This window comes from Podarcis raffonei, chromosome 11, assembly GCF_027172205.1.
Source record: "Podarcis raffonei isolate rPodRaf1 chromosome 11, rPodRaf1.pri, whole genome shotgun sequence".
NCBI classification, from domain to species: domain Eukaryota; kingdom Metazoa; phylum Chordata; class Lepidosauria; order Squamata; family Lacertidae; genus Podarcis; species Podarcis raffonei.
In genome coordinates, this window is record NC_070612.1 from 27,690,319 (window position 1) to 27,705,531 (window position 15,213).

General features: G+C 42.6%; 1 protein-coding gene across 2 annotated transcripts in view; it reads right to left on the reverse strand.

Annotated features, from left to right (window-relative positions):
* Positions 1–3,855: 3,855 nt before the first annotated feature.
* Positions 3,856–15,213, reverse strand: part of THBS4 (thrombospondin 4) — a 36,842-nt gene continuing 25,484 nt past the window's right edge. For both annotated transcript variants that reach the window (XM_053407839.1, XM_053407837.1), the window contains exons 13-22: positions 14,224–14,383; positions 12,068–12,186; positions 11,092–11,144; positions 9,699–9,892; positions 8,159–8,337; positions 7,801–7,849; positions 7,038–7,234; positions 6,612–6,784; positions 5,272–5,411; positions 3,856–3,967 (exon numbers count right to left, since the gene is read on the reverse strand). In XM_053407839.1, the coding sequence (XP_053263814.1) occupies positions 3,906–3,967; positions 5,272–5,411; positions 6,612–6,784; positions 7,038–7,234; positions 7,801–7,849; positions 8,159–8,337; positions 9,699–9,892; positions 11,092–11,144; positions 12,068–12,186; positions 14,224–14,383 (1,326 nt within the window). In that variant the 3' untranslated portion in view covers positions 3,856–3,905. The remainder of the gene's footprint in view (positions 3,968–5,271; positions 5,412–6,611; positions 6,785–7,037; positions 7,235–7,800; positions 7,850–8,158; positions 8,338–9,698; positions 9,893–11,091; positions 11,145–12,067; positions 12,187–14,223; positions 14,384–15,213) is intronic.

Below are 15,213 nucleotides of genomic sequence, written 5' to 3' on the forward strand. Positions count from 1 at the left end.
CAGCATTCCACATAAAAATGGAGACATTCTATTAAGGTGATGATTTCTGCCCTTTTACACTAGGGCAGTCGCTCATGTGCAGTAGCCTCCATGTGCAAAACTTAAAACCACATCACAGGAAACACTAGTTTTTAACCATTTGTTATGGCAAAAATGCATCAGGAAGTCTTTACAAGCCACAAATAAGGTATGAATTTGCCCACAGTGGTTAGCAACCTAAAATAAACAAGCATCATGTTTTCCATTTAAAGTACTGGCTGCTGCTTTTACAAACAACTGAATGTGATACTACCCTGGAGAGTTTTTAAAAAAAGGTTTTTAGAGAATCAGACTTTCAAACATGTGCTACTTACGCTACATGGTCATTGTAAGTAAATTGTTATACCTAGCAAGCAAAATAACAATATAATAGATATTTGTTCTATATATTCTTGTGCTCTCTTCTGTTCTATTTATTGGACATACTTAAATGATGTATTTTTTTAAAAAAAACTAGTTTCTCGTTATTTTAGCCAGGCTTGTTTTTAAGCTAATGGGTAATATTCAGCTAAATTCTACCCAGAGTAGAATCACGGAAATTAGTATACCTACCTGAATCATGTTTCTTCATTTTAGGTGATCTACTCTTTTAATGGATCTACTCATACTGCTGCCGGGCTTACTTCTGGATAGACATGCATAAAAAGGTAAAGGGACCCCTGACCATTAGGTCCAGTCGTGACCGACTCTGGGGTTGCAGCGCTCATCTCGCTTTATTGGCTGAGGGAGCCGGCATACAGCTTCCGGGTCATGTGGCCAGCATGACTAAGCCGCTTCTGGTGAACCAGAGCAGCGCACGGAAACGCTGTTTACCTTCCCGCCAAAGCGGTACCTATTTATCTACTTGCACTTTGACGTGCTTTCGAACTGCTAGGTTGGCAGGAGCAGGGACCGAGCAACGGGAGCTCACCCCATCGTGGGGATTCGAACTGCCGACCTTCTGATCAACAAGTCCTAGGCTCTGTGGTTTAACCCACAGCACCACCCGCGTCCCAGAGACATGCATAGGATAGCACTAAATTTCACAAGTCAATTTCCCCCCTGTAATCAGACACTTCCGCAGCCAAAGGGGAGCATCTGCCCATGGCTATTTGAGCCACGAGAAGATGATGACCAGTGAAAGACTCCACTATGCTGTATAGTGAAGTGGAAGTTGAACAAGTAAATATCTTTTCAAGCTGCGGTGCAAAGCTTGTAGCTGTCCAGGGCATATGCAAATCATCCTGCGCAGATACCCTTGTGGGTCTTAGGCCTTTCCTCCCTCAGTACATGGCTATCAAAAGTCTGCACTTAGCAGCTGTTTCAGCACTCAGCAAGCTGGCTGACTTCATGTGAAAATAATGTTTGCTCCAGTTCATGCCTTTGAAGCCAATGGGGGCCAGATGACTCTCAGCATGGAAGCAAGGTTTAGGTAAAAGGTAATGGGGTTTAGGCAGCAGCCACAAGACAAACCCAATTACTAGCAGAATTGCTTGCCTGATATGTTGCTCACCCAATAGTGCAAAAACCTCAAGTACATTTAAGTGGTACATCGGAATTGCATCAGCCAACAATTTTGCTCCAGCTTGCTCCTTCTCCCAAGCAGCTGACAGGTGGGATTTTAGTTTCTTTAAAGGTCTGCAGCCCTAGCTGTTGAATCTGGCTGGGTAATCGTGATCAGAGCAGCAGTTTGTACGTATAGCTACTTTATCCAGTATCTGGGGCAAGCCTAAGACAATTTGCTGTGAGACAGAGCAGCACATGGTGCTTCTTACCTACAACGTCTGAGATAAGGAACACAGTACCCGAGGTCAGTTCAATAATTTGGGAGCCTGAGGCTGAAAATACCACAAATACAGTGGTACCTTGGGTCTTAATTCGTTCTGGAGGTCCGTTCTTAACCTGAGGTACCACTTTAGCTAATGGGGCCTGCTGCTGCCGCCGTGCCATTTCTGTTCTCATCCTGAGGTAAAGTTCTTAACCTGAGGTACTATTTCTGGGTTAGTTGAGTCTGTAACCTGAAGCATCTGTAAACTGATGTGTCTGTAACCCAAGGTACCACTGTACCTTTCTCTCTCTCTCTCCCTAGCAGGAAAAAGAAATCCAAAAACCGTAAACTAAAATAGCAATTGACTACCCTTTTCATGAGAGCCATCATCAGATACCTGAAGCAGCCGTTTAATTCCTGTCTACTGGTAGAGTTAGCCCTGCAAGCAGGGGATATGGACCCTGGCTTCTGGTTGCTTGTGTGGATAAGGCAGCACTGAGGTCGCCGCAAAGGAAGACATGGGGTAAAAAGGACAGGCCTGTTCAGGCATTATGTAATATAGAACATGAGCAGGGAATGCTTCAAGAGTGCATGAGAGCTCCACACCCACCATTGCCATGTGTATCAGCCCCTGCATACTCCACGCCTTATTAGGGCCTTGCCTTATCAGGGTTCCTGATCCTATAGAGGTCTCTAAGCACATTCAGTGAAATGCACTTAGAAGCTGGCCTTGGTAAGTGGGGGCTGGTGAATGCAGGAATGTTGAGGGCAGGGCTGACCTGTAGGCCCCCAACACCCCCTGCACATGCTTACATTTCCTGTTCGGACAGAACACCAAAATAGGGCTTGCCTGTTACGTACACAGCCTTGACTCCATGTTGTTTTAAATGAGAAGCTACTGTGGCAGAGGGAAATTTGGAATGGAGAAAGGAGTGGGGGAGGGAAGAGGCCCTTAACCCTTTCTTGCCTCCTGTCCCCCTTGGTTTCAACAATTCCCTGCCCCCAGCTCAACTTCAATTATGCGCTTGCAACACATGACTAAGATGCTGTTGAGGGGAAGGAGGAGGAAGGAAACCATGAGAGTAAATTTGGAGTGGGGAAAATGGGTGAAGTACCCGCTCTGTTCTATACTTCTGCCTTATAAGCACCGTTTTTGTTTGTTATAAAGAAAGCAATGAGAAAGCTTTCAGCACACCCTTTTGTGTGACATGTAATTAGCCAATTTATTTCTGTTTATTTACAGCAGGAGGGGTGAAATATACTCAAGAGTCGAGTGTGAATTTCATGCTCTTTATTCAGCTCATAGTAGCAATGAATGAAACTTTCCCCAAAACGTCTAGCTATATATACATTATTTACACAATGGGCCCCGCGTGATTGGCTAATTCCGGGCTGCTCCTGTAGGCCAATCAGGTTTCAGATTCGCTTCATCCAGGAGCCTGATTGGCTGCTCCTGCAGGCCGGTCAGGTCGCTGATTTACTTCCACCTGGACCTGGATTGGGTGGCACCTGCAGACCAATCAGACTGCTGCACTCTGGATCCTATTGTTCTAGGATTCAGCTCAGTACATAACAAGGGGGGAACCTCAGAGCCAAATGCAGCCTCCTCAAGACTTTCACAAGACCACATGACCTCTCACAAAGCCACACTTCACACCAGCCTTGCTCTGTGCTTCTGCCTGGCTGAATTGTGTCCCTGAACTGCTACAATGCCTCCGGCTTACCTGGACGGAGAGAGATGACAGTAGGTGGCTGCTTATTGAAACTGCTGTGGCTGGAAGGCTGCCATACTGTGCAGAAGGAAGAAGCGCATGCGTTGCTCCATCCACTTTTGCGTCCAGCATATGGTCCCCAGAAGACACCCCATGAGAGAATGTGGCCCCGTCTCATAAAGAAGATTCCCCACCCCTGATTTACAGGAACAAAACAATGAGCTGTACCCTAAAGGTTTTAACTTTAAAAAAGAAATTCAACCCTAAATGGCCCCACACCCTATTCTATCTATGGTGTGCTATCTTTACACCAATAATGACAAGCGTAGTGTGGACTTGCACCAAAAAAAAGCCGTATAAGAATTTAATATACATTGCTTTATTGTTTGCCAAAGCAGCTTGTATTCTTAAATATCTCCAACTCCATATTGCTGAGCCTGAAATTCTTGGAAGTCCTCTGGGATAGTATCTAAAAACAAGAAACAGAAGACACACGATTAGTCTTTACTCTTGGTATGAAACTCATGAACATTTTATTTTCTAAGTTCAGGTTAAGAGCTGGTGCCTGCTTATTACACACAGCTGTAACTTTTTTTTTAGAGGTTCTGTTTTGCAGATGGCTTAATTAAATATGAGTGTGGTCTCTACAGGGGGGAAAGCACACCGTAAGGCCAGTATTGTGAACTCCTAGGCTATTATTACCCATGTTGCATCTGCAGGGGTCAAAATGGTTCAGCTTCTTACATGGCCCAAGTCCAGTCCTAAGCAAGAAAATGTGCAAAATTCAGCGATCCTCCATGCCTCCTTTTTGGGGGCAAGTGCCCCCAGCCTTTCCTAAAGTGCCCTGGGTGCCTTCAGGCAGAAGTTCATCCTTACCTCACTCACCCACCTTCCCTGTCCCTGAACAGGACAAGCTTGTAGCTTTTTGCCAGTATGATTCTGCATGGCCAAGATTTCCAGACACCTTGGCTGTGCATCTGGCAAGCAACTCCCAGGCGCCTTCGCATGCAAACTGCCAGGACAAAATCTTACCCGACCTCTGCAATTTTGAAGTTAGAAAGAAGGCAAGTCACTCATCATAGGTGCCAGAGTGTGGCATCACACTTGCCAAGGCAAGCAGAACTGCTCAAGTCTACATGTCTCTCTGCTTAAAGCTGGACTTGTCTAATGCAAGAAGCCACAGATGTAAGGAAGGATTTACATCCCACTGAATTCAATGGCCTTCCTGCCAAGTAAGCCTGCATATTAAGATTGCAACTTTAACTGTCCATGGCTGTACACTTTTGTTAGCTGAACAGTTTCTATGACTAAGATCTGAACAGCAAAGCCTGCACCTGAAGGCTCCTCCGTTGATCAATTGTTCCCTATTTTGTGGCCCAAGTAACAGCGGGAATATGACTACCTAAAGGAAATAATGTGAGTCAATGGATGCACCTGTTACTTCTTGATGATGTTTTTCTCCCAAGATTCTTATTTCAATATTTCCAAAATGCTCAGTATTGTGCAAAGATTACTGGTGTTTTTACCATGATTAATTGCACACTTTTTAGATCTCCAAAGGGTCTTCTGCAAGCAACTGACATTTACACAGCAGTTGAGTTATCAGCTGTACTCACACCTGAGCAGCCCAGAGACCTGCTAAGTCACATTGCAGATTTGGAAAGCATAGCAATGCCTTATCTGCAAAGTCATTCATGCAACTTCCCTAAAACAGCTTTCCTCTTTACAGCTGCCTATTTGATTAGGCAGGAGGAGGATGTGGGGAAATGTTACCATTGCAGCGATACTTCAGATTGGACCAAATAATGTTTTCCTGAGAGAAGCAGAAAACACCAAGCCTTCCTCCGCGCATGGTAGTGTCTATGGTCACTCCAGAATCCGCCACCAGTTCAGAACCTTCATAAAACCTTGCCCTTTGAAAGTGAAACAAATAAAGATAGATGTATCCTGATTCTCTGCACACAGTGGGTTGTTTTCTTTTCTTTTTTAAAGTGAGGTGCTGGTACTCATATATAGATATAGATAGATAAAAGTGCTGTGAGTGGCAGCACAAAATGGCTGCCATGAGCAGAAAAAGGGAAAAGGTACTTTGTATTGGTGAGCATTGTTACAAACACACACACACACACACACCTATGAATTCTTATTTTGCAGTTTTACTGCTTTTTTTCTTTATTGTAGAGTTACTTGTACACCGCTTAAAGGTGAAAATAACTAAGCATATAAATTGCCAAAATATGGAAACATCTCTCTTTTTAAAAAAGATAGGAACCTGGAGCTGATTCATGTTATGATATCATGAAACAGACATGGAAGACTTGCAGCTGGATGTGTTAATAAGTTCCTAGTGAAAAGCACCGTGATTGGGGTGAAAAGCCAAATGTTGTGGTTACCAATATGTGTGAACTCAGCCTTAGTTTGATGGGGAAATGAGCTTGCTGAGAGTCTTGCTTGGTAATAATTTCTGACAGCAGGAAGACAACATGCCAGATTTTTTACAACTCGTCTCCTAGTCTGTGAGTATAATTCACATTAACGTATTTCAGGCAGCAGAATGGCACTGTTGCTTAAAGCAAAGTAAGCAGAACTTTAATTAGGCGTATATCCCGAATGAAGGCTTGGGGTGGATAGCATGTTCTACATACAATATTTAATAGTTGCAACAGACTATTCAGGTACTGGGCAAAAACTGAAAACCAATAAAATAAAATAAAAAGCAAACGCATTACCATCATTAGAGCTACATTTATACACAAACGTATGGCAGCGTGTATTGTGAAACAGAAGTTTGTTTTTTGCTTTCACATACTGTACAGTCGTACCTTAGAAGTCGAATGGAATCTGTTCCGGAAGTCCGTTCAACTTCCAAAACGTTAGGAAACCAAAGCACTGCTTCTAATTGGCTGCAGGAAGTTCCTGCAGCCAATTGGAAGTCCAGTTGGACGTTCGGCTTCCAAAAATAGTACACAAACCAGAACAGCACTTCTGGGTTTGCAGCGTTCAAGAACTAAGCTGTTTGAAAACCAAGGTACGACAGTATTGCATTTTTAAGTATACACATAGACCACAATAGATGTTCACTTAGAATTGCATTGTATCCTGCTTTGCCTTACCTAATATACCCAACCTGAGGTCTGTGCTGCAAGAACCAGCGATAGGAAACTTTATCCTTCCAGCCTACATTTCGAGGGTCTTTCCAAAGCAGTCTGACTTGATCATTAGTGTCCCCTGTGTGCCAAAGTGAATTCCTGAGGTGTTCTCCAGGCCCAGTTTTTGATTTAACAGCCTACACAGAACACAAGTACAAAGACAAGTCAAAAATAAGAAATCTCCTTTAATAACAATAACATTTCTCCGAGTATTATGAGAAAAACCAGAAGTTTTAATTCTTTCCCCATTCTGTAATGGAACCAGGCGCACACATCCAAATAAACGAACGTTAGAAACCACATCATACAAACGCCCTGCCAGTTCCATCTTAGCGCAACGCTAGATGACAGCATTAATGAGATTTGGGTCATTTTGGCTCAAGCCTGTACCTTCAGCTGAATCCCAGGTTCTGCAACAGCTCTAAATGGAGTTGCCTGCCAATAGGTCTGCTCAGTCTGTTTCCACATCACCACATAAAAGCTGGAACTGTCTTGATAACCAAAAATGAAGCCGGCGTAGTCATCATCCGTTGCCGTGTTGACAAAGAAAGTGCCTTCAAAATCAACTCCGTTGAAAGCTGTGTAACCTGTTCAAATGTATAGGTATACACATCAAGTCCAAACCAATTATAAGTGTAAAACTCGATACTTGTTCTTCCTTTAGATGTAAAAGGTCCAATCAACTGCTCTAGACCCCAGGCCTGCAGTGCCCAACCCCTGCTTTAACCAGAAATGCTGGAGATTTTATGTGGGATTTAATGCTTCTAGCACTAGGCTATAGACCAAAGCATCCTGAAGCTGGATGAAGGCTGCACATTGGGGATCACTATACCTCGGGTTACATACGCTTCAGGTTACATAAGCTTCAGGTTACAGACTCCACTAACCCAGAAATAGTACCTTGGGTTAAGAACTTTCCTTCAGGATGAGAACAGAAATTGTGCCCCGGTGGCGTGGCAGCAGTGGGAGGTGCCATTAGCTAAAGTGGTGCTTCAGGTTAAGAACAGTTTCAGGTTAAGAACGGACCTCCGGAATGAATTAAGTACTTAACCCGAGGTACCACTGTATGCATCTTTTGAGCAAATAGTTATAATCCATTTCTGCTTGTGAGCTGCTGTGTGAGTGTCTACAAAAAAAACACAACCTCACATACCTACAGCAAGTCCAGGATCACTATTCATGGTCTGCACAATCTCCATGCCCTATGAAACATAAGCAATATAATTCATGAAGCTAGTCTAAGGATGTTTTATTAAGCCATGCCCAAGATGATTGATAAAGACCACTTTCATTATCAATGCTCATCCATGTGTCACCTTGTGAGTCCAGCACATTTATGTTCTTTGCCAAAAATATCCAGATTGTTTTCCTCCAGTAAGTACCACCCCTGCAACCCCCACCCCCCCATTTCAACATTAACACCCTTATTCTTCCAAGTTTTGAGAGAAGTCTTAGTTGCTCGTTTCTGCCTATCATTCCTGGAAGCTTTTAGATATTAAAAAATGTTTTACCTGGTTCAGAACCACCCAGTTAGGGTCAATCTGAGCATCCCCTTCTGGATCCAGGACGACAGTCTGATAAGCCCTGAAATCTGTCAGGGTGATCTCTGCATTCTCAGGACAAACGTCAATCCTATCTATCACTGTGTCTTGATCAAAATCTGATTCACAGATATCACCAACTCCATCACCTGGACACATGAACACAACACCCAAAGGATGTGATTTGATAGCCGTTTTCACAAAACAGCTGTTTCAGCAGCAGTTAACAGGGGAAACAAATACTTATGTTCATTTGCCAAGCTCATAGATATGCAGGAATTGCATCAGGCCCAATTTCTGATTGCCTCTAACAATGAAAGGGAGGAGGGGTGGAGCAACCCTAGTAATGGCCAGGTACCAAGAGATAAAACTAAAGAGAAGCATTTGAGCGATGTGTAAGCAATCCTGAGGACTGAATTAAACAGAGGTGTACATCACTTTAGGAGACTCTGGTTGAAGCCAGGTTATGAACTGAATCCATTTCAGGTTTCATTAACTGCTATAAATAGGTGAAAATAGGTGAGAAGAAGAAGCTGCCTTGCTATGAAGTGAACAAAGCAAAGGTGTAGCAGCTGGTGAACCACTGCCCTGGTACTTCAGACAAGAAGCATGGGAAGAGCCCATGTTCCCTGTGGGTTACACTTGAAGTGCATACTGATGTATAAAATGTGGGTTCTAACCATGTTTGTGGATAAAATCGGGGAACTGTGGTTACTCTGAATGAGTCACCCAAAAATAAACGGGTGCAACTTATACCCATTTATACAATTACAGGTGTTGTTTGGTCTTTACATCTTAATTTTATTGGGCTTCACTAAGAGCATGTAGCCTTGACTTAATGTGCTTCATACCAAAGCTTACCACCACTGCCCTCTCATGGCCTTTTGTAACCTGCATGAAATTGTTCACACTTGTGGTAGAGTCTGGTTTGACAGACAGGCCTCTGCTCTGCAAAAGAAGCTGAGACACACAGGACTGTCTGCACAAGCGGAAAACTTTCTGCTCCTACTATGGATAAAATGGCCCTTGCACCTTATAATCATCAATTATATTCAATTCTCATTCAATGTAATTGTTCCAGCTCATTATTGTTCCAGCCAATAAAGCTCAATAAAGGCATTTCTTAAGGAAGCTGGTAAGAAAACTAGCTCTAGTCACAAAACTAGCTCTAAAATGCTCTGTTTTCAAGAGTGGATACCAAGGGGGAAATGTGGTGTTTCTAATTAGTTGTAGGTCCCTTCTGGATTCGATCCAGAAGAGCCAATCCCTTGGTTGACACTTATTCAAGGTCAAAGCAAAGCTCAGTTCTGGAAAATATAGGTTCCTTATAATCAAAGGAAATCATCAGCTTCCTTTGAGGATTAGAAGGCACCATATCGTCACCATATAATAATAATAATAATAATATCTTTATTGTCATTGCCCCCTCTCAGGGACAACGAAATTACTAGTTGTGCATTAAAAAGAAAACGGAGGTAAAAAGAGAAAGAATAAGAAATGTCTGCCATACTGTTGTCATCTTCTTGTCCTGGATTAGGAACAAGCCGGCAATTATCTGGGCCTGGAGGAACAAGGTCTGGAATTCCATCATTGTCGTCGTCGTCATCACACTCATCCCCCAGCCCATCCTTATCGGTGTCTAGTTGGGAACTGTTAATGACTGTGGGACAGTTGTCGGTGCTGTCTTGGTGTCCATCCCCATCGCTGGGAGTAAAGAAGGGGGTAAAAGCAAAAACACCCTGTGTTAGTTCCTATTTCTATCTTTCTAAGTAATAGGAGTGTTGGCTACTACTTCTTGTACTACCGACAAGGAATGCTTGTTTGTTTTCCTGTATCCATTGTTACACTGGAAGGCCTCTAATGAAGGTATGTTGTGACAGTACTAGGAGACAAAACCACCTTATTTGAGGAAACAATTGGAGATATTCACATGATCTCAGGGAACTTCTTGAATCTTCTCTAACCAGAATATATCTGAGGTTACTACAAGCTGGAACTAGACATGAAGGGAAACACTGGTGTTTATTCCTGTCCTAACACTGGTAAACACTCAGCAGCCTGAATTGAGGTCTTTAGCCATAAGGGAAGTAATTCCCGCAGTTAGGTTTATAATGACTACCATCCTTGATGTATTACTGAGAATGGAGGGATCCAGCAAATGATTTCAACCCTTCTGACAATATTTGCTTATTTTACTTGTATGAAGTAAAGCCCAAATGGTCTTTTGCTGTGTTTGTTTCCATGCACTTTTGGCACACAAAAACCTGTTTTCTATACACCATCATGCAGTTGTTATTGAAATGAGCTTTATTGCTCTTCTGCTTTAAATAACGGCATTAATTAAAGAAGGAATAGCTAGGTAGGGGGTGAGCCTGGCAGTGCTGGGGTGTGGTTAACTCTTTCTCCTAAGCTATTTTCTCAAAGGACATCCCCACACCTCTCTATTCCATAGCTGGGCAAATAGTAACTTGGGGAGGTGAACTGCTTATGAGAAAGTTTAATCGCTATCCGCCTCAGCCTGTGAGGGTGCTTTTAACATATATGAAGAGAGACGATTTGTGGAAATAGATTGTAAATCTGCATTGGTTCCAATAATGAGTACAGTGTATTGAAAATAATTTAAGCTAAACTTTTACCTTGGTAGAGACTAGGTGCAATTTCAGTGAAATTAGTGGATGGAATCCAACAAAGTGAATGTTTCGTCATGTCAAGGATATCTGCTTGTGCAGGGGAATGTTTCCCCCCTGACACATGCCCCCTACATCAGGAGCAGATTGAGAGAGGGTGCAGGCATGTCCCATTACACAAGCATAAATATTTGCAGTGATGGGGCAGGTTAGTTAAATACCTCCCAGCAGCATCATAACAAGGATGAATTTGATTCTGGTTAAGATTTACCCTACCTGTCTTGATTGGTGTCACAGGAATCTCCTACCAGATCATTATCAATATCTGACTGTAAACAGAAATAGAACAAGATTAAATTACTAAATTGCAGAGAGGGGAAAATATAAAATTACATTGCTGGAAGTCATTAAAATTCAACACAGATCTTTCAATAGTCTGTATTAGCAGGGGATTAATATCTGAAAAGATGGAAAGATGGATTGGACCCCAGCTGTCCATACAATTCTGTATTATATAGGCACAGATTATTTATCCTTAGAGAGATCTCCCCGTGCATAAAATCCTTTTCAGTTTCTTTGTTTGCTTGCTTTTGCAATTAAAGAAGATTGACATTTAATCCCTATGGCTATTTATTCAGTGAGAACATTTATTGGCATTGGGCTTTATCTCAGAGATTTGCACAAATGAGGGCTCAGGAGTGGAGAACATGTTTTGAAAGGAGGAAGTCCCATGTTCGATCTGACACCTTCAAATAATGACTGTCAGGTACAGAACTGGGAAAAAGCCACTTCCAGAGATTCTTAGACACCTGCTACCAGTCAGGCTGAGGTAGCAAACCTTTTGGGTTTTCTGGACACCTTTATGCATGGATTGATTAAATGTCAGATCAAGACTTGTGTCATACAGGAAAACAATAACTGCAGCATTACCGTAGTTATTATAGTTCATACTAAAGTTTAACAGAGCTGTACTTTTCTTTCTTTCTAAATATTTCTTGCCACAATGGAACTGGAACACCACACTTGAAATTTTCATAATCTTAAATTGACAGTTCCATTTTTGCTTCCACTAAGAACCAAAGACTTTGATTCCCCATCCTGGTGCCATGCAGATGTTGTTGGACCCCAACTCCCATTTGCCCCAGTCAGGCTGGCCAATAGCCAAGGATGATGGGAATTATAGTCTAAAATTATCTGGAGGGTCACAGGTTGCCTATTCTGGCCTATGGCTTTTTTTCCTGCTGTTGCTCACCTGGTTTGGGTTGCTAATATCTGGGCAGCTGTCACAAGCATCACCCACACCATCATTATCTCTGTCTTTCTGTTCCCGATTGGGGACCCTCTGACAGTTGTCCAAAACGTTCTTAATACCTGAATGAAACGATGACACAAAATCAATGCTGGCTTTGCAGCGCTCTAGCAACTCATAAGGCCAGAAACAAAGCATCAGCGTGACATAATGGGTAGCAGATGAGATGTGGACCAAGGAAGACCTTGTTGCAAATTGCTACTTGGCCATGAGATCCACTGGGATATCTTGGGCTTGTTGGGATCTCTGTGCCAAATCTGCCTCAAAGGTCTTGCCTCAGGATGAAATGGGATAGTCCCACATATAATTCTGAGCTCTTTGGAAAAGAGGAAGGATACAAAACAACAGTAGTAATGAGGATTGTGGAGAAGTGGTTTAAAAAAACCAATAAAAAATGTTTACTAGAACAGGGTTGGGTTTAGATACAATGTCTATGTATATGGGGTCATGTAAAGGGTTAAATTTGATGTCCTAGATATCTGTTGGTGACTGGCAGTTGGTTTTTATTTACTTACATAAGACTGGGGGGTGGGACTAGATTCTTAAGGAGAAGATTGTAAAATTGCAGTTCTGAGTGGCTAGATAGGAATTCTTGGTAAATCACTGTATGGCAAAAATGGCCTGATGAGGGGGAGACTTATATGCCACTCAAATCTGATGTGTTGAAGGGACAGGGTGGCTGGAAGATAAATAGGCCTATTCTACTACTGTTGAGAGAGAGAAAGAAGAGCAAAGAGATGAAGAAGAGGAAGACAAGAATGAAGAAGATGACTTAGGATGAGACTAGCTGAGAATAAGCTGAGGGAGAAGGCTAAAGTCTAGACTCTGGAGCTGAAGCAAGATGGAAAAGAGGTTATCGAGGTGAAAGAAAAGCCTGGTAGTATAATTTGCCCCCCAAGAGCTGAATCACTGGCTTAAGCCAAAGATTGGCCATGAGGGCAATGAACAGCAAGGAGAATTCAGCAAGGCGCTTCTGAAGCTGATCAGAATGAGATCTGCCTGCTAGTCTGGCTTGAGGGAAACCAGGTGAAGCCCATAGTACCTGGCGGTGGGATCAACTGAGTAATTGCCATATAGGTTAAATAGTGCTAGGAACTTCTCTTTACCAGCCAGCCTTATATAAATCTCTGTAACTGGCAGTTAAAGGTACAGCAACCTTACAACAGAAAACGTAAGCCAGTCTTAAACAGGAACCAGCTATTGTTACTGTTACTTTACATGTATAGGGGTTATTAAAATAAATAAATAGACAAATGATATCTTGCTACTTTTATTTAATGATACAAGTGTGTCTGGCTGCTTTTGTAAAACATCTAAAATACCACAGCTACTGGGTTATAAAACGTAGAGGTAAAGGGACCCCTGACCATTAGGTCCAGTCGTGGCCGACTCTGGGGTTGCAGCACTCATCTCGCTTTATTGGCCGAGGGAGCCGGCATACAGCTTCCGGGTCATGTGGCGAGCATGACTAAGCCGCTTCTGGCGAAACAGAGCAGCGCATGGAAACACCGTTTACCTTCCCGCTGGAAGTATACCTATTTATCTACTTGCACTTTGATGTGCTTTCGAACTGCTAGGTTGGCAGGAGCAGGGACCGAGATACGAGAGCTCACCCGTCGTGGGAATTCGAACCGCCAACCTTCTGATCGGCAAGCCCTAGGCTCAGTGGTTTAACCCACAGCGCAGTTACAAGCTATAGCCAAACCTAGTAAACAGTATAGTAAAGATGTTTTGTTGCAGTGGTTGCAGGTGAATTGGCTGTGGTAAATAAAAGCTCATTCTCCACATATAAAAAGAAAAGATTAACTCACCACAAAGATCACAATTGTCACAATGACAATAGATAGGACAGGAGCTGAAGAGGGCTTTGTTAATTGTCATTTGTGACTAAGGGACCTCATTGATGTCGTTGCTGCCTCCTAGCCTTCAGAAGCAGCTCTTTGGGGCTCTGAGAGCTATATTGAGTAAGTGGGGCCTAAGAATGTGCTACAGATGCTTAAAAACTCAATGTTGAAAATGCAAGCTTTGATGCTAGGTCCCTTCTGTGCCAGTTTCAAGCGCAGAACAGAGAGGGTATCTAACAGGCAAAATGTACTCACCATCTCCATCCATGTCATCATCACAGGCATCACCTTTGCCATCTCCGTCCGTGTCTCGCTGGTCATTGTTTAAGACCATACGGCAATTGTCACAAGCATCACCAAAGATATCTTGGTCGCTGTTTCTCTGGTTAACGTTAGAAGCCAGTACACAGTTGTCCTGAAACAGAGAAAGGCAAAGTGCTCTGGGCTACAGTCTCTCTGGAGCAGCAGCACTCATCATCACTCTCTGCTGACTTTGCTTTTGCAAGTGATGAATTTGCAGATGAATTCAGCTCAGTGGGTTCACACAGGGAATCTCCATTTGAAACTTTGTTGTTGATGATGATGCCTGGCGGCTCTTACAAGGTCTGCTGTACCATGTCCTGGGAGACTGAAACGTTCCCCCACCGATATCTGTTACCATTCTACATGTCTAATCAAGTCCTGCATACAGATAGACCCGTTTGATCTAAGTAAATAATCAATAAACACACAAGACATAACCGGCTGTTCTTTTGAATAAATAAGGTATACTATTCATTGCATCAAATTGTAGATTTCAACGGAAGTCTCATAAAGTTCAACAAAAAAAATCAGAAGACCACTACTATGCTATAAGATCCACTATCCTGTAATATTACATATGAGCCTGTTCTACTGATGAAGCCTAGGATGGCGAAACAAGGCTAATATTCCAGAAATTGTTGTCTTAGACTCTGTGAAAGGATTCTGTGGAACTGTAACCACCCTTCATGTGGATTGTTGGACTCTTTGAACAGACAGGTGAAATAGATACTATTACATGTATGGACCTTATGCATGGACTGGAGAATGAACTGATCCACTGGGTCTTCTGCTTTTTTTGTTGAACTTTATGAGTCTTCTGTTGAAATCTACAATTAAATACAATGAATATTTATTCAAAAGTACAGCCGGTTACGTCTTGTGTGTTTATTGAGTACGTTTCACGTAACCATAGGTTGTTTGTTGTTGTGTTGATCTAAGTAA